Source organism: Mus pahari, chromosome 5 (assembly GCF_900095145.1).
Source record: "Mus pahari chromosome 5, PAHARI_EIJ_v1.1, whole genome shotgun sequence".
In the NCBI taxonomy this organism is placed as follows: Eukaryota; Metazoa; Chordata; class Mammalia; order Rodentia; family Muridae; genus Mus; species Mus pahari.
Window position 1 is genome coordinate 14850870 of NC_034594.1, and position 22835 is coordinate 14873704.

Sequence of the window (22835 nt, forward strand, 5' to 3'; positions counted from 1 at the left end):
GAACATCATTTTATATTGAAAGCGACTTTGAAGCTAACTTGGGCTTTGGTAGTTAAAGAGCCAGCCCTCTAACCCTGGGTGGAAAACTGTTACAAACCCTCTCCCTCTGAAGGAACAGCCTGTGTATTTAACATGACTGGTTCCCCTTATGCTTATCTGTGAGCACAAGGACCTCCTTACCCAGCCCCTGCATTTCCTGGGGTGAGTATTTGAGCGCATGCTATGGTTGAGGTGATCGGGGGTACCTGAGCAAGGCGCTGGGATGCTAAGTTGAAGAGACACTGGAGTACTTGTTGTTCATTGTATGAGAGTTGCTTAGGGTCGAGGGAGAGCCAGGGAAAATGAGTGTAGAGGTTCAAGATGCATCATGGGTGACAGAGCTTTCGATGTGTGGGGACTGGGCAAATGGCGGGCCGTTCCCTGAGCGAGGAACGTCGTTGGGACTGCATGACTCAGAATGAGAAGTCTGGTGTCAGGCACGTTGAATTTTGAAGGTCATGGTGTGCATCTCTGTAGGTAAGGGTAACATCTCTTAAGGGTGAGGGTGTAGGAGGGAGAGAGAGAGAGAGAGAGAGAGAGAGAGAGAGAGAGAGAGAGAGAGAGAGAGATTGAGAATGAGAATATGGCCAGTGGGAGAGAGTGTGCTGGGAGTTAGTCTTTGAGATTGATAGGATTGGCTTGTTTGAGGCTCATACCAAGGATGCTGAATGTGAGTGAAGAACGTGGAAAAGTTTTCCACGTTAAGTGGAGATGAGGCTTGTAAGATGCACTCAGGTGCCTAGCAGGCATGGATCCATGATTTTGGAGTAGAATGGCAGCGTCCTTTAATGGGAAAAGTGAGATCTTTGTAATCCTAGGCACATTGGTTTGAAAGCATCCCCACAGGTCCAGAGGACTTGGCTGAAGGTTGAGTTAGGATTGAGGAGGAGACTGGAAACTCAGTCAAAAGCGAGGATCCACGTCAGGCACTCAGGAGGCGCTAGTTGTCATGGGATGCGACGTCTGGCAAGTCTGGAGTTGTGGGAGGCAGATCGGATCGGAAGCAGTGAACCAAACACACACCACAGATGGAAAGGCTCAGCAACTGGATGATCACCTCATTGAGAATAGCCCAAGAAGCAGAAAATGAGCCGTTGTGTTAGCTGTCGATGCGAGTCATGCTTTGTGACATAATTGAATGTGTATTTTTTAATTAGAGTTTTAAAAGTAGTGTGTATATGTGTAATAGTCCAAACTAGTACGTGTGTGACTGGCAGTCTAGAATTCTCCTGTTGAAAATTATTTAAATATAAGATCGACTTTTTTTGGTCACTATTGCAGACCTGTAAACTCATCTTTGCTGTCTCTCAGGTAGCATAGCATTCATGCTCATAAAACACTGGCACCTTATTGTTGAAATTTACTAACTTTGCTCATTTATGGATTATGACTTTTGTAACTGGATTGGCCCAGAATGTTCTTGAATAAGCTAGAAACAGCAGAAACAGTCCTCTATACATTGAGAATTGGGAAGAACATAAAGTGCAGGTTTTGTGTCTCCCTTTGTAAAAAGGAACAAGAACACAACATAAAATACGTTGAACATGTATTTCCCGTGTGCCATGTGTCAGCAAGTCATGCTAATGCTGAGTAAAACATTCAGTCTACACTGAACATGGACTTCCTCTGTGCAAGGTGATGATATCACCATGCTAGTTCAGAATTCTCCTACATGATGTAATAACTCCCATTAGGTTACAAGGGAGGGAACATTCCTATGTGGCTTCCTGACATGAGTGTGCAGTCACAGAGAAGCAAATCGTCCTGGGCCGTGCCACCAAAGTCATCTCAGATCATTACATCTCAACATCCTTGGACGTGATTAAGGAGAAAGCAGTGATAGTTGTTTTCCTTATGGAAAAATGAAAACAAAATTCTGTGTGCTAAGTGGTCTGTCCGTGCACTCGGTTCTTTCCCATGCTGTGGAGATTAGCACAGATTCTTAGGGAAGATGAATCAAATGGAGAAAGGGCTTCAGGTTCAAATCCCAGCCATTTTAAGGCCAGTGTCTCCACCTTTGCCCAGTGCAGGGGGCTGCCCCCATGCCGACCGCCTCTGTAGGGCCAGGGAGAGGAGGGAGGGAGGCCCTACCTTCATCTACAACAGCAGACATGGTAGTGTCTGCCATGCCAGCCTAGGAAGAGCTCTTCTTGAGCAGTGTTTCTACCTCGGACCCTCAGATTGGCCATGCCCCTGCCTCTGTGGTAACTGGGAAAAATGAAGAACTTCCTGTTCAAGCTTGGCATTGCCCCAGTATCCACTTTGAGCTGTTTGCCTCTGCATTTGACCTCTTAGTTCTCTGTTTTCTCTGTTGTGTTTATAGTCTTTTAAGAGTTTATCTGGAGAGGGGCCTTAAACCTCGTCAGCAGCCGCCTACCTCTCATTTGATAGATAAGAAGCTGGCCCACAGACCAGAAGCAGATGTCATTGCTCTGCTCTGGGACTCTGTTTCTGTTGCAGAGGAGTTTGTGACTTCGCACGCACACACACACACACACACACCTTTCCCAGCTTCTGACTTGCTTCCTGTTCTTGTTCTCTTAGTTCCACACATTGCTCTGCTGGCAAACAATTATCTATCAATGTTAATCCCAGCTGTGGATCTACTAGGCAGCCCCTGGTGAAGACGCTTTGTGCCCTGTCTAGTTGACAGCAGGTCAAGGACAACCCAGATCAAAGAGTTGGGAGAATGCACCCCTGGAGATCCATGTTCTTTCCCACCCCTCAATGGAAGGGGCTCTGAGAGAACAGTGCACACCCACGTCCTCTTTGTTGCTCAGGGGAAGGGGTTCTCAGAACTGTACAAACAAGTAAAGTGCACAGGACAACTTTACTAAAACGGAGCAAAGAGTCACAAAATGTTTATAGGTGATTAGGTAAAGCATTACAGAATATACTTAATAAACATGAAGGGCACCATTTCCTTAGTCTTCACATGAAATACTTGTTGGATCAGATTCTGCATAAGAGTCATTTGCGACTTTTATTTCTGCTTTGTTTGCATGGGGGTGGGGGAGGGGACCACATAAGTTGTCATTAGCAAAGAATGTGAGTTTTTCATGCCGTTAAGTTTTGGTATAATACAAAAGCAGGTGAGCTTTGCAGGTCTAGCATGCAGACACCCCCCCCCCTTGCAGGGCAGCTTCCAATGGGTTGGCGTGAGGGTCGCCACGGCTGCTCATGTAAGAAAGCAGCACGGATGTAGTAGTCTAGCATCCGCTACAAAACAGAGAAAGGCTTATCAAAGTAACTGCGTCAAACAGAAGTTGAATAGTCCATTACAAATCCAAGGATGAAAGCCCAAACTGTATCTTCTACATTTTGTGGCTTAGCATGCTGCTCTGCCCATGAAGATGTCTGTCTGTAAATCCAGTTCCTCTTGTTTCTCTAACGGTACCAGCATGACGTCATTGTGCCACCTCAGTCTGGGGTAGTCTGGATTCTTTGCCTTTAGGGATTTTTGTTGTAGTTGTTTGTTTATCTTTTAAAGACTATACATTTAGTGTGTTCTATATTTAAAATTTCATTGGAAGCTTTTAACTTGGACACAGATAAGTCAAATATGCTTGGAATTCAGTTTTTTCTCTTTTAAAGGGGGAAGCATATTTAGTATTATATTTAGCACAACAAGAAGAATTACAGTATCAAGGAAAATGGGATGTAAGGACTTAGCACATAGTAGCCTTTTACCCTCCGAGCTCCCTTCCTTCCTTCCTAATGGTCTGATGCTTCGGTTATATTTAGATCTCTGACATCCATGTAACTGGAGAATCAGAGGACATGTCTGCGAAAGAAAGGCTGCTCCTGTGGACACAGCAGGCGACAGAAGGCTATGCCGGGGTGCGGTGTGAAAACTTCACTACCTGCTGGAGAGATGGGAAACTATTCAATGCCATCATTCATAAATACAGGTACAGAATGTGTTCAACCTTTGTCACATGCAAATACAAGTCATTCTCTCATTTCTGGCATTTTAAATCGCATGCTCCTGTTGAAGGGGCAATGCATGTGCGTAAGAGAGGAAAGGTCCAGAAAAAATGAAAGACAGCACTGGCACACGACTGAATTAGTACTCTAAACTGTAATACACACACACACACACACACACAGCAACAGAGTTGTGTTATATCTGGAATATATATATATATATATATATATATATATATATATATATATACCTTAGCAGAAAGTAAACTCAGATGCCTATAATCTGCAGGTCAACGATCTAGTTTATCTACAGGTTACTCATGAGTAGACAGGCAAAGGTTCATAGTTCACAAGCTTAACAAGGCGTGAAACTCCAGGTCGTACCACTTTGTCATTCTGAGGGGTGACTGGGTAGCAGACTTGGGGTTGGTGAACAGTTTTCCTGTGAAAATTATGAAGTCTTGCTGTTGACAGTGAAATGAGAGTGAGTTTATAACAAGCATTGTTATAAACACTGGTTAATTTAGTTCTCATGACATCTTTGTCATCCCTGGTTATGTATGAAGCCGAGACACTGGGTAATATTTGTCTAACCACAAGACTAGTGAGTGGCACCCTTGGCATTCAGACGTGGAAAGCTGGCTCTCGAGTGTGTGCTTTTACTGTTGAACTGGAAGTTAAACCCACATAAAATGTTCATTGACAACTCTGGGTTTATCCTTGGTTATTTTCTTTGATTGTCCAAAGATTGTATCATATTGAAGAACCACATATGTTTACAAATAGATTAGGTCCAAGCTATAAACTTATGAAACTTAAAAAAGGTATTGAGTATAATAAAAAATCATACAAAATGAGTAGTGAACTCTTCAGGTATCCACGCTCAACAGCCCCTATGTTTAAGCCGTCTGATATTATGTCCTTCCGTTACGGAACACTCTTTAAGCAGAGGTGAGTGCACTCACGTTCTGAATTAAGAAGAAAGCCTGGGTCCGCTCACCTGCCTTGCTCAGAGTTCAGACACTGAGTATCATGGTGCTGAGGGCGTGTCCACCGTCATCCTCCTGTCCCAGGGAGTTGAGACTGGGGCACTGTGGAGCTCTTTCTCTGAATCTTGTTAGGTAGCATAGAAAAGTTTCTAGAGGCTAGCTTAAGAAATACCTGTATTGGCCCCTGGTGGCACATACTTGGAATGGCAGCACTCAGGAAGCTGAGGCAGGAGGCTCATACATTTGAAACCACTCTGTGTTCCAGAGCAAAACCTTGTCTTTAAATAAGTAGGTGGGAGGGAGGATGGGTGAGTGGGTGGGTGGGTAGGTAGGTAGGTAGGTAGATTAAACTCACTGTCATTGCTTTTGGTGAGGAATGGTATCTGTGTTTTAATTTATCTTATGTACATGAGTGTTTGTTTATGTAGCACTAGCATACCCAGTGTTCTCAGGGGTGAGGGCTAGGGTGGTGGTGAAAAGAGCGGGGTTGTAAATCGCTGTGTGAGTAATCGTTTCTCTGGAAGATATCAGCCTGCTCATAGCCATTGAGCCATCTCTCTGCAGCCCAGGAATTGGAATGGTAGGTTTTTTTTTCTTCACTAGAATTCCTGGTAGAATTGAAAATACCAGCTCTAAATGCATGCAAGGTCTCTGTGTTCAAGTTTTGTTGTAGGAGCCCGTGTCCCATCGTTGGTTTCTTTCATAAAAAGCCTTAATTCTGTAAGGCTTCTTTTAAGGTCTTTGGGCCTTTCTTAAGAAAACAGTTGAGTTCTTTTATTCCAGTGTGTGTAAGAATGAAACAGCTAGGCTCGACTTGCACACATGTCTTACTTAATATCTTAATTCATCCCAAGTGCAAGAGACCAAATAATAAGCAAGGAAAATTTCACCTTACGTGGGTTTGGAGTATTGACAATCATAAGAACTTAGGAGCAGTGTTTCATTTTATAGATGGTTTTATATAACTACTCCCATACAGTTTTAATGTATTTAAGTTTGCTGTGGAAACCTCTATTTATTGGGGTTTTATCCTTTGTATTCATTTAGACAAGAAGCTGTACCTCTTATTGGATCTCATTTGGCTTCAGTCATGTTATCTGAGCTAGTAGGTGGGCCTGGTTTCTAAGCAAATGAGGACCTTTAGAAGTGGTGATATCAGGCTGTAGTAGCTAGGGGTGAATGGTTGCAGTGGAAAAATGGAAATATACTGTCTGTCATCACAAAGTAGGCAAGGATTACTTTGCATCAGAAACTTATTAAGGCTTTCTTATATAAGATCTCCTAAGGAGTTAGGGACCCTGGTCTGACATAAAAGCAGAGTCAAGTCACTGCAGATTCAGTAGGTTTCCTTATTGCATTTGCAAACACACTTGGGTTCTGTTGTCCCTCAGCCTCCCCACCCCCACCCCCATCCCGTGCTCAAAATTTTCGATTTATACAAACTGCATTGTGAGAAGCCATTGGTGGGGTGAATCACTTCAGAGAGCCTACAGCAGTGCTTGCTAGTACTGTCATCTAGAATATCTGCAAGAAACAGGCTTGCTAACCTAAGCAAGCAGTATTTAATTAACAGGTCAGTAGCCTAAGATTTTCACATAGTTTAGTTTTCTTTTCTTTTCTTTTCTTTTCTTTTCTTTTCTTTTCTTTTCTTTTCTTTTCTTTTCTATTTTTTTTCTTTTTTCTTTTCTTTTTTTTCTTTTTTCTTTTTTCTTTTTTTTGGTTTTTCATGACAGGGTTTCTCTGTATAGCCCTGGCTGGCCTCGAACTCAGAAATCTGCCTGCCTCTGCCTCCCGAGTGCTGGGATTAAAGGTGTGCGCCACCACACCCGGCTCAGTTTTCTCATTTTTATGTCCAAAGAAATATTAATATAAAGTTGAATGAAAAGGAATTTTTAAGGGTAACATCGACTTTATAATTTGAAATTGTGCACAGAGGTAAAACGAATGCAGTGTTAGAAGACAAGCGCTCATGGAGGCATATAGAATGCTTACACTTACAGGGACATATAGAATGCTAGCACTCATGGAGGCATATAGAATGCTTACACTTACAGGGACATATAGAATGCTAGCACTCATGGAGACATATAGAATGTTAACCACATAGATGGATGTCTCGGCTCCAGCAGAGGCCTGCAGTAGAATGTGCTAGTTTTTAAAAAATTATCAAGCTGGGCCATGGTATGCCAAGCTGGGTATGAGCCTTTAATCCAGGTACTCAGGAGGCAGAGGCAGGTGGGTCTCTGAGTTCGAGGCCAGCCTGGTCTACAGGACAGCCAAGGCTATACAGAGTAACACCGTCTCAAAAAACAAACCAACCTCATGAAACAGACGCCTTCATTTTTATCAATACTGAAAAATGTTCAGATGCTAATCCATCTGCTTGCATCATACGCCTTTTAAGAAATGATGAATGTCTTGTTGGCATCTGCAATAGTGTCTGGCTTTGGTGGTTGTTTATGGGATGGATCCCCAGGTGGGGCAGTCTCTGGATGGCCTTTCCTTCAGTTTCTGCTCCACACTTTGTCTCTGTAACTCTTTCCATGTGTATTCTGTTCCCCCTTTTAAGAAGGATCAAAGTGTGAACACTTTGGTCTTCCTTCTCCTTGAGTTTCATGTGTTTTGCAAATTGTATTTTGGGTATTCTGAGCTCCTGGGCTAATATCCACTTATCAGTAAGTGCATATCATGTGTGTTCTTTTGTGATTGGGTTACCTCACTTAGGATGATATCCTCCACATCCATCCATTTGTCTAAGAATTTCATGAATTCATTGTTTTTAATAGCTGAGTAGTACTCCATTGTGTAAATGCATCACATTTTCTGTATCCATTCTTCTGTTGAGTTCTGGGTTCTTTCCAACTTCTGGCTATTATAAATAAGGCTGCTATGAACAAAGTAGAGCATGTGTCCTTATTACATGTTGGAGCATCTTCTGGGTATATGCCTAGGAGAAGTATTGCTGGATCTTCTGGTAGAACTATGTCCAATTTTCTGAGGAACTGCCAAACTGATATCCAGAGTGGTTGTAGCAGCTTGCAATCCCACCAGCAATGGAGGAGTGTTCCTCTTTCTCCACATCCTCGCCAGCATCTGCTGTCACCTGAGTTTTTGATCTTAGCCATTCTTACTGGTGTGAGATGGAATCTCAGGGTTGTTTTGATTTGCATTTCCTTGATGATTAAGGATGTTGAACATTTTTTTAGGTGCTTCTTAGCCATTCGGTATTCCTCATTTGAGAATTCTTTGTTTAGCTATGTACCTCATTTTTAAATGGGGTTATTTGGTTTTCTGGAGTCCAGCTTCTTGAGTTCTTTATATATATTGGATATTAGTCCCCTATCAGATTTTTGTTTGGTAAAGATCTTTTCCCAATCTGTTGGTGGCCTTTTTGTCTTATTGACAGTATCTTTTGCCTTACAGAAGCTTTGCAATTTTATGAGGTTCCATTTGTCGATTCTTGATCTTACAGCACAAGCCATTGCTGTTCTGTTCAGGAATTTTCCCCCTGTGTCCATATCTGACAGGACCCTGATATAGCTGTCTCCTGAGAGGCTCTGTCAGTGCCTGACTAATACAGAAGTGGAAGCTCACAGTCATCCATTAGATGGAGCACAGGGTCCCCAAAGAAGGAGCTAGAGAAAGTACCCAAGGAGCTGAAGGGGTTTGCAGCCCCATAGGAGGAACAACAATATGAACTAACCAGTAACCCCAGAGCTCCCTGGGACTAAACCACCAACCAAAGAGTACACATGGTGGGACTCATGGCTCTAGCTGCATATGTAGCAGAGGATGGCCCAGATGGTTATCAATGGGAGGAGAGGCCCTAGGTCCTGTGAAGGTTCTATGCCCCAGTATAGGGGAATGCCTGGGCCAGGAAGTGGGAGTGGGTGGGTTGGGGAGCAGGGGGAGGAGAGAGAGGATAGAGAATTTTCGGAGGGAAAACTAGAAAGGGATAACATTTAAAATGTAAATAAAGAAAATATCTAATAAAAAATAAATTATACATTTGATTGATAAAAAAAAGAAATAATGAATGTGACTGATCTGATATTGTCATTCCTGGGATAATTTCTGTATGCTGATGTTTGTAAAGAGAAGGAAGTATTGACCTGAATAGGGTGGTCCTGCATCCTTAATGATTCATGAGAGTTAGCAAAGATGTGAAAAGTGGTCGTGAGCTGGAAACAAGCCCGTACGTTTGTAACTGCCAGACAAAGGCCTTCGTTTCTCTCTGTCAATCACTGAGACACCATATTAACTGCTGAACTCAGAGTTAGCTAACAATGAAAATCGTGTAATATGGTGAGACCTATTAAAATAAATATTAAAGCATATTAAAATACTTAGCTTAAGTAAGAGCAAAATCACAAATTCTATAGTGTTAATAGGTCTCATTACCCAGAAGCAGTAGCGAGCCTGGCTTATGGTCCAGGTAATAATGAGAAAATAGGGAGATTATAAAGAACAGTTCTTGGGGCTTGTTTAAATAGGTCATAGGTAAATTAATTTCCCCCAATTAAATCTTATTAGATGTTGCTGCTATTCCCAGCTCCTTCTAGGAACCTCTACTTGTTCTGTTCAGTTTTCATGGAAAGAGTTCACATGATGAAAATGCCACGTGCCTGCTCGTTTCTTTTGTTCACTTCACATAAGTTTGATGCTCTTTGTTCTATAATAAAAATCTTTTCACGGAAAACAGCGAGTGAGAGGTATTCAGCATGCCTCACTGCAAGTAAGCTCAGACCTGGATTTGATGCCTTTAAATGAAAAGAGTTCACAGAAGCGAAGCATCTGATGAGTCAGCTTATTACCAAGAGAGGCTGAGGGAGAAATGGCAAAGAGCTGAGAGCCAGGGCGCCCCAGAAGCGTTCTCTGAGCAGGATGAGAGCCAGGTGGAGGTAGCGGAGGTCCCTGTGGACATTGCTGCATGCTCGTCAGAGGTGGAGATTCTAGGAGCACTTAGGTGGCTTGTGCCCTAAGTCAGCTCACAGGTCTCTGACCAAGCGAGATAAAGCTCTGACTGTGAGCTTCAACTTTGGTCAGCTTCTCCCAGTGGGAGCTTTCCCCAGACCACCTGAAAGCCGGGTTCCAATCAGCCGCACTGGCCAGCATCAGTGTGAAGATGCCGCTGCCTGCACACTACAGTGAACTTGAATCTGTAGACCAGAAAGAGCATGGAGACGGGCAACGGGCCCTGAGACCCTGCAAGATGATGTGGGAAACCCCAGGATCTCAGGACCAGAAACCTGGGTGTGTGTGTGGGGGGGGGGGTAACACTTCCAGGAGAGGTTATTTCTGCTAACTAGTTTCTGCCTGTCCCGCTCTTGTCTTTAATTTACCTATTCATTCACTTCACTCCCAGTTAATTCTCTGCATTCTTTCCATGGGCTTGTTTTAAATATATTAGCCAATTAACATTGGAAATTTTAGGCAATAGTTTGCAAGAACATGCCCTTTAAACTGTTTTCTAATTAAGGAGGACATAGTATAGTATTAATTATTTTATTCATAATTTGCATTTTGCATGGAAATTTATTGTGGACACTGTGCTTCATCATATGAAAATTTTAACAATCTTTTAATTGGGTAACTTTCCCCAGAAGGCTGTGGTCAGAGTCTTCTTGTTTAATCATGTGACCTGAAGGCTGGTGACTCACAGAGTCCTTGATTCAGTCAGTCCTTAGCAGCTCAACTGGGTTGGCCTGGCTTAATAGTGGGAGGAGGCCCTTCAGGGTTTGAAATGTTCTCACAGGAAGGTATGTGAGTGTTGGCTGGGTAGTTCTTTCCCTCAGACCTCGGGCTGCAGAGTCCGGATACATGAGGGTGTGTGCACATGTGTGCACCCATCTGTGTGTTATAGGCTCCTAGGCTCCTGTTCCCGTGGCCATAAGCACTGGTGGCTACTAATCTAAAACAAAGCACCAACCAAAACAGTGCTTCATATTACAAAGGCAATCAAATGGTTTGTTTACGAAAGGAACCCAGAATGGTTGCACTCAGAAGGAATTGGTCCCTGGTAACTATAAACACATTTAAAGCTGGGAAAGAGCCAGTGTGCACTGCATTGAAGAGAATAAGGAATATGGCTAGGTGGTGTGCATCTGCTTGCCATCTTTATTGCATCTATTTTTACTCTTAATTGGGGGGAAGAGTACAATTTGGCAAATAAGTATCAGAGGAAATACCAGCCTGTTTGACTTTGGTTTTGTTCCTGGCCCTCTGCCCAGTTGAGTTCACAGATGTGCGGGGTGCTGAGTCTTCCCTGAGGAAGGAAAATGGATACTTACTGACACAAAATAAGCTGTTACCTTTGTTCTCCTGCTTCCATTCTTGAGGGAGAACACCTCAGTGTTCATTGCCTTAACGGAAGCAGGATAAGCCTGGGCAGGCTCGAGCAGACACTCCCTGCCAAGGTCCCTCTCCCTTCCACAGTATCCTGTTCTGTGATTGGAGCATAGTTTATTTAAAATGCATAATTGGTGGACACCTTTGTTGTTGGTTATTTTTCCCCATCGAAATGTTGAATTTAACTTTGTGTTATGTGTGGATGTGTGAATCTTTATAGAGTAAGGTCTTTGGACTGTGTCATTTCCCTTCCATGAGGCTTTTGAGAAGTGAATATTTCCCAGTTTAATTGTGTTCCGCTAGGTCTCCTTATCTTTTCCTGTTCTAAACTTTACCCTTTTACTCACTGAATTATTTACATTCGTTACTTAAAAACACATGAAAGCTGAAATCATAGGCACAAGGTGTTCATCAAAACCCCAGTTATACCATGAGTTGAGGGAGGTAAGTGAATTAGCTAGGTAGATTTCCGAGTGATGTGATCACTTCAAACATGACAGTGCTATGACTGGGGAGGTGGCTTGGTGGGTAAGAGTGCTTGCTGGGAAAACAACATGCCCTGAGTTCGAATCCCCAGCACCCACATACAACTGAGGCATGGCTGCATGTGCCCAGTAACCCCAGGGTTAGGTGTTGGAGATAGGGGATCCTGGCAGAATACTGGATTCAGCTTAGCTGAAATGGTGGGCTTCCAGCTTAATGAGCGTCTCATAAAATAAAATGTTTCCTCCCCAGCATGCCAAATTAACACACACACACACACACACACACACACACACACACACACACACACACACACACAAACACACAATGCTGAGATTTAGGCAGCTTGTGACCAGCTCTGGTCCCCTTTCTCCTTGTGGCCTGCTGTTGAGCCTGTAACAGTAGAGCAGTGATGGAGAGCCACAGACGGCTGCTGCCTCTCCTGCCTTCATCCTGCTTCCTTCCCTTCAGCATCCTCTTACACCAGAGGAGCCAGAGGCGGATATGTGTATTCTTCCCTAGGCCTATTTATTTGTTTCCAAAACTCTTTGATTTTTCTGACTTGTTTATAGGTTCATATTCTCATCTTACCATTTGATATGAAGTAGTTTAATATGTTAATTTTAGCAGAATGAAAATAAATGGCTTCTCACTGATAAGTGGATAGTAACCCAGAAGTTCAGAATACCCAAGATACAATTCACAGACCACATGAAGCTTAAGAAGAAGGAAGACCAAAGTGTGGATGTTTCAGTCCTTCTTGGAAGGGGGAACAAAATACCCTTGGGAGGAGATACAAAGCGTGGAGCAGAGACTGAAGGAAAGGCCATCCAGAGTCTGCCCCACCTGGGGATCCATCCCATATACAGTCACCAAACCCAGACACTATTGTGGATGCCAACTTGCTGTCAGGAGCCTGATATAGCTGTCTCCTGAGAGGCTCTGCCAGTACCTGACAACTACAGAAGTGGATGCTCTCAGCCAAGGTCCCCAATGGAGGAGTGAGAGAAAGGACTGAAGGAGCTGAAGGGGTTTGCAGCCCCTTAGAAAGAACAACAATATGAGCTAACCAGTACCCCTAGAGCTCCCAGGGACTAAACCACCAACCAAAGAGTACACATGGAGGGACACATGGCTCTAGCCCCATATGTAGCAGAGGATGGCCTTGTTGGGTGTTAATGGGAGGAGAAGGGCTTGGTCTTGAGAAGGCTCTATACCCTAGGGTAGAGGAATGCCAGAGCCAGGAAGCAGGAGTAGGTGTGTTGGTAAGTAGGGGAAGGGAGGAGGGGATAGGGAATTTTGGAGGGGAAACCAGGAAAGGGGATAGCATTTGAAATGTAAATAAAGAAAGTAGCTAATTTTTAAAAAAAAAAAGAAAAGGAAAGGAAAGGAAAAGGGGTGGATTTTCACCTCCCTGTTTGGGGAAGGTTTGCAGTTTTTTTAGTCTCTTAGAGATTCAGGGTTTTTTGGTTTGTTTTTCAAATTTTACTCAAGGCAGTTGACTTACATGCCAGTGCTTAGAAGGAGATCACTCCGTGTTGAAGCCAGTGGACTTCAACTGGACTTGCCCAGGCTAGGGGGCCGCTAGGAAGGACCTTGTTGTTTGTAAGCCGAACACCACAATTCTTTAATTACCTTTTAATTATTACACTAGATTTTGATCCTGAAATACTAACAAAGCTTATACTAAATACAGTGCTGCTAATCTTTGCTCTCTGCCTTGTTAATAGAGTGGGACTCTGTAGGGTTAAAAAGGGAAGAATATTTGAAATAAACTCAGACGCCTCATTTTGAGGACAAGGGGAAATTATCTTCATACCCCGTTTGCCACTTAGGAGTTCTTGGCTTTGATTGTCTCGGTAATATGTGTGCCCAAATAAGAGCATAAAGGGATGCCAACGCCCTGTTACATAACTGTGTGTGATTCTTCTGCAAGCCCATATTTTTTGCTGGGGGACAGGGGAGGAGACAGCTTTATAGACCTTTGGGAGGGGGAGGAGGGAGGAGGTGAGATGCTTGCTACACCAATAAGAACAGTTAGAGAATGTGAAGTCTGAACACGATCTGACCCAAACAGTCATCTTCAGGAATTTGTTATGGTAACTGCTGTGCTGTCACGGGAGACGTGAGGCATAGGGAACGCATGTTCTTACTGTGTGATCTGTTGAAAAGAGGACAGATGTTATGCAACATATGCTGCTACACGTGTCTTTGTGGAGTTTGTGTTGAACCTGACCTCGGGGTAACTGGAATGGGGTTTTCTTTGTTTTTATATTAAAACTTGTACTGGGTAAAACCCTTTATCATTTTCTACAAACTGCTGAGCACTTGGTTTTCCTAGGAAAGCCTGCTCCTGCAGGAGCCCAGCCGTCTGCCCTGTCTATGCTTGTCCCTAGGCAGTGATGCACGCCGTGGAATGTCACAGGTCAGGCTAGAGCCGGAGTGGACACACAGTGAGGTGTCTGACTTTGGGTCACTCTAACATTGTTTGTCCTTCATCCCCTCGTCTCTCTTTACCCTTAACAGAAGATCGGGTATCTCCTCTCATGGAAAATAGGTGCTGGCAAGTATAAAGACTTCCTTCTCCATCCTGGATGCACACCCATCTCCCTGTCTCCAGGTCCATCGCTTCTCCTTCAGTGCAGCACAACCATCCTCTTCCACCCATCCGAAGACCCTGCTGCTGAGTGCTCAGTGGTGCTGATGCTGGGATGCTGCATCATTTAGGTGCTGCCGCTCTTCTCTGCCTTTCCCTCTCACCTCCCCTCTCCGTGGCGGTCTGATTTTCTCTTCCAGAGATCTTTCCCATTGGATTTTAAGCATGTTGGTTGTTTCTGTTAATTAAAGGATCAATAGATAATGTTCTTCACAACCCCGTGATTTTTGTGTGACCGTGAGTGCACACAGCGGCACGCTAGTGCCCGTGGATGATTGGGACTGCTTTTTCCCATTCTCTTTGGCAGAGGTGTCTGCCTTCATTTCCTCACTTGATGCTTATTTCTCAACCATGCTGTACTCTGGTTCTGACTCCACCATCCACTCAAACCTTGCAAGGGCTTGGGTGACATCCATGTGGCTCAATCTGTGCATTTGCAGGTCTCTGGTCTTACTTGAACATGTTTGGTCTCTTGAACATTCATTTCTTCTCTCTTAGCTGCCATATTTAGAGTGAGTGTTTCACCAGTGTGGTCCAGCTTTCTTCCATCCCTCTCTTGTCTCAGCCATATTTACAACTTAGTTGCTACAGCCTGTGTTATGAGTACAGTGCTGTGGTTCTGACCTTCTTCTGGTCCCTCTTCCTCTCCCCATTGCCATCATTTTAAATTTCCTTGTCTGATCTCAGATCTGATCATTTAATTCTTCAGTTGCTTTCTGTAGTTCTTAGGGGAAAACATTTGCAATCCTATAAGAAGTTCCCTTGAATCAGCCTCATTTTGGCCCCTTGCTAATGCCAGCTCAGATAACAGGTGAGTTTTCACCTATGTTCTCACAGCCAGGTGAGACCTCCTGGTGTGCTCTAAGCTCTCCATATACCCAGTGACTGTTCTCAGCATCTTGTTGCTTGGAGTGTGGTAGATGCCTGTTAAATACTATATGCATGAAGGAATAGACTTGGTGCTTTGTTGGTTGGGACAAGTTATGTATGCGTATACCCAAAGCATCCAGTTACCTCTTAGCCTGTGCAAGGTATTCTTCGTGCTGGGGTTTACAAATTCTTTCTCGTACATCATTCTGAGATCAGCCCACATGGGTTCTTGAGCTTTGTCCCAGCAGCAGCTCGGAATCCCCTCCCAGGGCCAACACATTTCCCAATGCTCCATACGTATAGCTGGAATTCTAGATGATTTTGTTCAAGCTTGTTTGTTGTGTGTTGTAACTCCTGATTTCCAGTTGAAGTAAAAAGAGTCTTGCGGGATTTGTATTCCCAAGAGAAAAGAGAGTAAGTCAGGACAAGATCACAGGACACCTGTGGTTTCTGTAATTGGTATTGTTTTACCTTAAGACTAAACTGTGATAAGACATTCATACAATGTCCCATGGTAGTACATTGTCATGTATCATTGTCTATATGTCGACCGTTTCATCTTGTATGACCCCCTTGTTTCTATTGTAGTGATAAGAACCTTTGCAGAAAGCAGCTGTGTAGAGAAAGGGCCGATTGAGCATCCACACCTAGATTGTAGCCCAGCGTTTCAGGGGAATCGCAGTGGAGGATCTTGGGAGTCAGTCACAGCACATCTGTAGTTGGGAGCAGAAGGAGTTAGTGCAGATGTTTCTGCTCACCTTGTTTTCCTTACTCCTACACAATCTAGGACCCAAACTCAGGAAATGGGACTGTATCTCTTTAAGCTGGGATTTTCAGTCAGTTAAGGCAATAAAGACAATGATAGACAATAAAGACAATAATAATAATAATAATAATAATAATAATAATAATAATAATAATAGGCAATAAAGACACTGATGTGTGTGCAGGCCAACCCAATCTGCACTTTCTCCCTATGGGGTTCTAATTAGATCAAGGTGACAAAGCAACCATCATAAACCCACCCCTTGTCAACTTGGCAAAGAAAACATCACTTTAAGCTATAATCTTCCACCCTTTATCCCCAAATTCTCATTTTTTTTTATTTATAAGAATTAGTCCACCTTTTAAAGTCCCCAAAGTCTTAACAAATTTCAATACTTTAGAAGTCCAAAGTCTCATAAATGTGAGGTCCTCTTACCAAAAACAAGTTAAAGACATCCAAAATGTAATAGCACAGAGTGAATATTCTTACTCCAAAAATGGAAGAATGGGGACACTAAAGTCAAAACAAACCTAAAATCTAGAAGTGCAAATGCCTGCACGCAATTCCATTGTTCCATTGGTTGGCGTCTGGGGCTTGTCGTGTAGGACCTCGGAGGGCTTGGTAACTACCTCTGTGGCTCTGCTGTGCCTACCTGCAGCATACACCGTGCTCATTTAGGCTTAGGTGGGCTCCGTTCTGAAACACCTGAAGTTCTGAATCCGCACAGCCCTGGCATCTCCAGTATCATGAGTATCCATTCCAAGAGCAGCTTTGCCTTCTCGGCTTCCTGTCATAATCTCTCAGGGACTCCCAACAGTTTCGGGCTTCAGCTGCGGCCACCTTCAATCTGGTATCCTTTGTGCCTTTAGAATGCGTGTGCACCAAGTAACGGCTCTTCCCCCAGCTACCTGTAGCCAGTTTCAGTTGAGACAGGAAATTGTTCCAGTGTCTTATCACCTCAGATCGCTGTGTTTTAGCTGCTGTATTTTTTTGTTTGTTTGTTTATTCTAATTTAAACATAAAAATCGGTCCTGTTCTACAGACTTAATAATCTTACCATTAATGATCTTACTGTGTGCTCGAGAGTTAGACCAGTTAGCACCCCTCCCAATGCATCTCCACTTCTGGAGTCAAACAATAACAATAAACACTGAAAACAGATTAAAAACAAAAGCAAAAAACAGCCTCAGGCTGGAGAGATGGCTCAGCAGTTAAGAGACTGACTGCTCTTCCAGAGGTCCTAAGTTCAATTCCCAGCAACCACATGGTGGCTCACAACCATCATCTGATGCCCTCTTCTGGTGTGTCTGCAGACAGCTACAGTGTACTCATAATAAATAAATAAATTAATTAATTAATTAATAGATAGATAAATACATCTTTTTTAAAAAATGTTTTTTTTTTAAAAAAACCTCTTGTGTTGTACCAAAAGGAGAAAGTAATTAGTATTTGTGTATATTTGCATTTCTACTGTGAGTTTTTGTGCTAATAAAAAAAAATGTTTAGAGGCTTCCGTAAGTTATCCATCTGATGTTTTTATTTCTTAGTTAAGGAGAATAAAGTGATTCTACTTTAAAGGAATAAAATGAAAGTTTTCAGAAAGATTGTCACTTCAAAGGAAAATTAAATTTATTAGAGATGCTAACATGGTTTAGTTCTCAGACCTCAGATAAGAATTACACACTGAGAAAGTTGGGGCTGATGGTTCAGGCCTCTCAATCAGGAGGTAACAGCAAAGGATGCTCAGAATATCATAATCTGATTTATAGAGAGTAGAATTGAAGGCCAGCTCAGGCTAAAACTCATGGTAGGTAGAAAAAAAGCTGTACCAATGATCTCACCGAAAGAAAAGTTAGAACCCTAATCTGGATTGAGTAGTGTTCTGTGAGAGACTTTCTCCTGGGGAGAGGACGCACAAGCATGCTCACACATGCACACTCCGGGGCTACCAACAGGAGTGAGAGTGAGGGATTGCTTAACCGAGGCAGGAATGAGTCAGACAGCTGCATCACAGAAAGCCCAGCTTAGCATCGGTGGCAACTCAACAAAGCTGGGACCTGGAGCATGCAGAAAGACATACAAATAGCTCAGCGGGTCAGAGGGCACCTTTCAGCAGCTTGGCTGGTCAGCATCCACTTCTGATACCTCAGCTGTTTTGTCCCTTTAGTAACTCTTCCTGTTAGTGAATCCCTGGGAAGGGAGGAGAGTAGTGCTTTTGGTTGGTTTCAGGACTTCCTGAGACTTCTGTGTTTGCTTCCTGAGTCTTATGGAGCCTCCTTTAGAGCTTCCTGGGTCTTAATGAGCTTCAGAGGAAATTGCTATACACAGAGAAAGGCCTGGATATATCTATTCAATAGTTCTCCACAGCATCCCAGCTAGTTCTTATGAGTTAATGTATGAATCATTAAGTATCCAGAGTCTGGAAAGTAATATTGGGATTATTCCCCACCCAAGGAAAAATCTCTTGTGGACTTTTAGTGTTCAGATAGCTTTTGGCTGTTACTATGGATATAATTTTAAATTATATAATATCTGTCCATACCTACATGTATGTAAGTCATGTGTGTGTATGTGAACATATGTGTGTGATTTAAACATTTTTGTCTAAAGTGAGTGCTTTTTAAAAATGGGTACACTATAGCCTATTAAATATTAATTTAATTCAAAACATAAACTTACAGCAATAGCTATTTCTCCTTTTTAAAAATTCTGTTACTGTGATTAACAATGTGGGCAAAGGCAACTTGAGAAGGAAAGGGTTTATTTCATCTTATATTCTCCAGTCCAGCATTGAGAGAACTCAGGAGAGGAACTTAAGCAGAGGCCATAGAGGAACACTGCTCAATGGCTTGCCCTCTGTTGCTTGCCCAGCCTAACTTCTTGTAACATCCAGGACCACCTGCCAGGGATGGTGCAGCCTAGCAGGCTGCCTCTTCCCATGTAAATCATTGATCGAGAAAATAACTCCCTCTGTCTTACTTACTGGCCAGTCTAATGGAGGTGATTCTTCAATTGACATCACCCATTTCCCTGACGACTCTAGCTTGTGTCAAAACAAAATAAAAACAAACAAACAAAAAAACCCTGATCAGCACACTCTTTCAAAAATACATTTTTACTTTATATTTTTATAATATACTACGCCTACTAAGAATGTGCAGAAGTGGTGTGCCCTTGTTTTTGAGACAGGGTCTATGTTGTGCTGCTGGCCTAGAATTGTGTACATAGACTAGGCTGGCCCCATACAAGAGATCTATCTCTCTTTGCCTCTGAGTGTTGGAATTCACATTGTGCACCACCACATTTGACAGGTTTACACTTTCTGGCCACACTTCTAAGGACTTTATGTCCTTATGATCTTATATTTTCAATTTAAAATTTATGTAATTTTCTCATATCCTCACTTGTGATCATTTCTGAAAGAAAAGATGGGTTGTGGTGTTTTTAAAAGGTATAAAGCATTTAAAAATCAAATTATAAGATAATAAAAACAATTGAGAGCTTATCAGCAAAAATGCTTTTCTACAAAAGTCTAGCATATATTTTTGTCAGAGTGCATTATGAGAACAAGAAGACGTGTCGATAAAATAGGGGAATGATAATAACTAAGGCTAGCGTCGTTGAGCAGAATGTAGGAACACACTGCCTTCATGCGCCTGCAGTGTGGGCTCATGCTCTTTTCATATTTAAACCAGGCTGTGAGTAAAATTCCTGCTCACATTCCACGAAAGTGAGATGTGAGCTGTATGATGGGGATAAATATCTTCATTTAGAGGGAAGCTTCTGAGTTACTTTGTGTGTATAGCTTGCATTTGCATGTGTGCATGATGTGTGTGGTATACAGGTGTGTGCTCACGTATCTTCTATTGCACTAATACTGCCTTGATACAAGGTCTCTCCTGAAGACCACGATTTTGAAGCTCACATTTCCACCAAGCTCTTGGAGTCCATCTCTCTCTGCCACCCAATGCTGAGATTATAGACACACAAAGCCACACCCAGCTTTTTAGATGGATGCTTGGGGTTTGAACACAAAACATTCATGGTTGCATCTGAGGCATCTCTCTAGTCCCAAATAGATGGAAAATTTAAAGACTGTGTTATCCCAGTGAGATTATCAAGGGTGGAGGCGGTAGACACTCAGAGCAGAGCATAAGTCCCCGGGTACTCCAGGCAGTGGAAGGCCACTGAATGAGGAGAAGGGGCCAGCCAAGCCAGGCGGCAGTGTAAGAAAGACTCCTTAGGGTCTTTGGTTTTCCCAGTGCCTTTTGATTTTCCCCCTTTACAATTTTTTCTTAACTAATTTGTTTTATCTGTTGCAAACTTTGACTAGGAGACATCCACTCCAGTTACTGTTCTCATAGCGTGTTAAACTCAAGAGAGTAGAGGGGCTCGCTCTGATTCCCTGTGCTGTGCAGCTGTTTCTCTTCTAAAATGACATCACCCTGAAAGAAGTTTTGTGTTTTATTCTCTTGGTCAAAAAACCTTCATTCTTCAATGACTTTATTCATTCCCCTTGGGATTACTCAGTGTTTACGCTCCTTGCTAATGGCGGGGTTCTCACAATAGCATGCTGTTTCTTGCCTGGAGGTTGGCAGTCTCAGAAGGTCTGGGTCTTATTTCTCCAGGAAATTTGAACAATTTTTTATTAGAAGAACTTTAGACACTTGGTCTAGACTTTTATACATATCTGTTTAGTATTCTTGACATAAGTAGATGTCCTGGGTCTGTGAATTAAATAAATATTTTGTGTGTGTGTGTGTGTGTGTGTGTGTGTGTGGAGAGAGAGAGAGAGAGAGAGAGAGAGAGAGAGAGAGAGAGAGAGAGAGAAGAGAGAGAGAGAGAGCTGTCCTTACCTCTCATACTGTTACTGGTGAATGTTGATCACACTGATGGGTGTAGAGGCCAATGAGGTATTTGTGGTGATTTTCTGGCCTGTGGACAAATAGGAAGTGGAGATACGTTTCCATTTCGTGAACACTTCCTTCTAAGACCTAATAAATTACATGTAGATTGGCAGGGGCCGGGGGCAGGGCAGAATCCTGCCTTTTCTTTAGATTAAACAAAAGAGCAAGCGAGCAAACAAACAAAAGCACACAGTTGTGTATAATTTTCTTCCCAAGATTGGTGATGTACGTTAAGGAAGCTTCTTGTGCATATATGTGACTGTTACACAGTGTTCTTACTGCTCATTCCTCCTATTTGTGGAGGGCCCGCTATTTGTGTGTGGGGTAATGTTGAGCAAACCGGGGAGCCTGTGGGATGACAGAGAAGTTTCCTCTATATAGGGAAGTTCTGAAGAGATTTTAGTGGATGGGTGCAGCAGAGAATTAAGAGGCGGGTCCTGCAGAAGCTGGGGGGAGGCGTGGGTGCTGCCGAGACCGGGTAAGTATTTAAAGCAGTGGTTCTCAACCCATTGGTCGCAAACAGGTATTCCTACATATCAGATATCCTGCATTGCAGATATTTACATTACAGTTCACAACAGTAGCATAATTACAGTTATGAAGTAGCAGTGAATCTAATGTTATGGTTGGGGAATCACTCCAACATGAGGAACTGTATTAAAGGGCCACAGCCTTTGAGAGGCTGGGACCCACTGACTTAAAGGAAGCCTCAGCTTTAATATGGGTGTGGTACTAGTACTAACTTAGGTGGCTAACCCAGGCAGGTGTCAGGTTGAATTGGCACGTATGAAACTTAACACGGTGCGCTTTTTCCTAGGCCGGACCTGATAGACATGAATGCTGTTGCTGTTCAAAGCAACCTTGCAAATTTAGAGCATGCTTTTTACGTAGCTGAAAAAATCGGCGTCATCAGGCTTCTGGACCCTGAAGGTGAGTTGTCTTCTTGACTCTTACTGTGCTGGCACAAACACCCCGTCGGAACCTGCCTCGGCATCGCGAAATAACTCATTTCTGTTGCTGCTTGTAGATGTCGACGTCTCTTCCCCGGACGAGAAATCGGTGATAACCTATGTGTCCTCCCTCTACGACGCATTTCCCAAAGTCCCTGAAGGCGGTGAAGGCATCGGGGCAAACGTGAGTTTTGCCTTTTCTGCACTTGAAGCTTCTGGTTCATTGATGGCCCGGATTTCTTGATAATTATAGGACAGAATTTTTAAAACAAGATTTTAAATGCCATTTAATCATTTGGGTTAACATGCTATTCTGATTGCGTGTGTATCTCACAGTGTTGTTATACTGTTGAAATTGAAATGTAACTGAAAAACAGTCCTTGTGTCTCAAATAAAGGGAATGACTTGAGAGTCACAGCACATTTCTGAACGACAGTTATAGGTCACTGAAGTGTAAGGATTCCCCTTTTTACTTTGCTGCCCCTTTAGAACTGCTGGTTTAGAACTGCTGGTCCTTCTGCATAGCTAGGCTGTCTCACTCTAGAACACAATTTAGAGTTGACTCAGAAGACCTTGAAATATATTGATGGTTGTTTTCTGACTTACAGATGTGGCCTAGGTGCAAGTCTCTGCATTTGGCCGGGTGGCCAGAGCTAGGTTCCTGACACAGAGCTTTAGCTCTTGGGAGCTCACTAGATGGCACTTCTCACAGGCTTGTGGAATTTAACCAAGCTGTGCACGCTAAGCAAATGCTATGTCTAGAAGTGAACAGGAAGCTGTCTGCGTTCATGTGGGAGCCATGCCCCTTGAACTGAGGCTCCCCACTTCCTTCTCACAGATGCTAGAGATGAAGATCTATAGATACACGTGCATGGCTCAGAAGCCTGGTGCTTTCTTTTC

At 43.0% G+C, this 22835-nt stretch overlaps 1 protein-coding gene across 11 annotated transcripts in view; it reads left to right on the forward strand.

Moving 5' to 3' along the window:
• Positions 1–22835, forward strand: part of Dst (dystonin) — a 196767-nt gene that overhangs the window by 17441 nt on the left and 156491 nt on the right. For all 11 annotated transcript variants that reach the window (XM_029539067.1, XM_029539069.1, XM_029539066.1 and 8 more), the window contains 3 exons: positions 3784–3950; positions 21803–21915; positions 22013–22119. In XM_029539067.1, coding sequence (XP_029394927.1) covers positions 3784–3950; positions 21803–21915; positions 22013–22119 — 387 coding nt within the window. The remainder of the gene's footprint in view (positions 1–3783; positions 3951–21802; positions 21916–22012; positions 22120–22835) is intronic.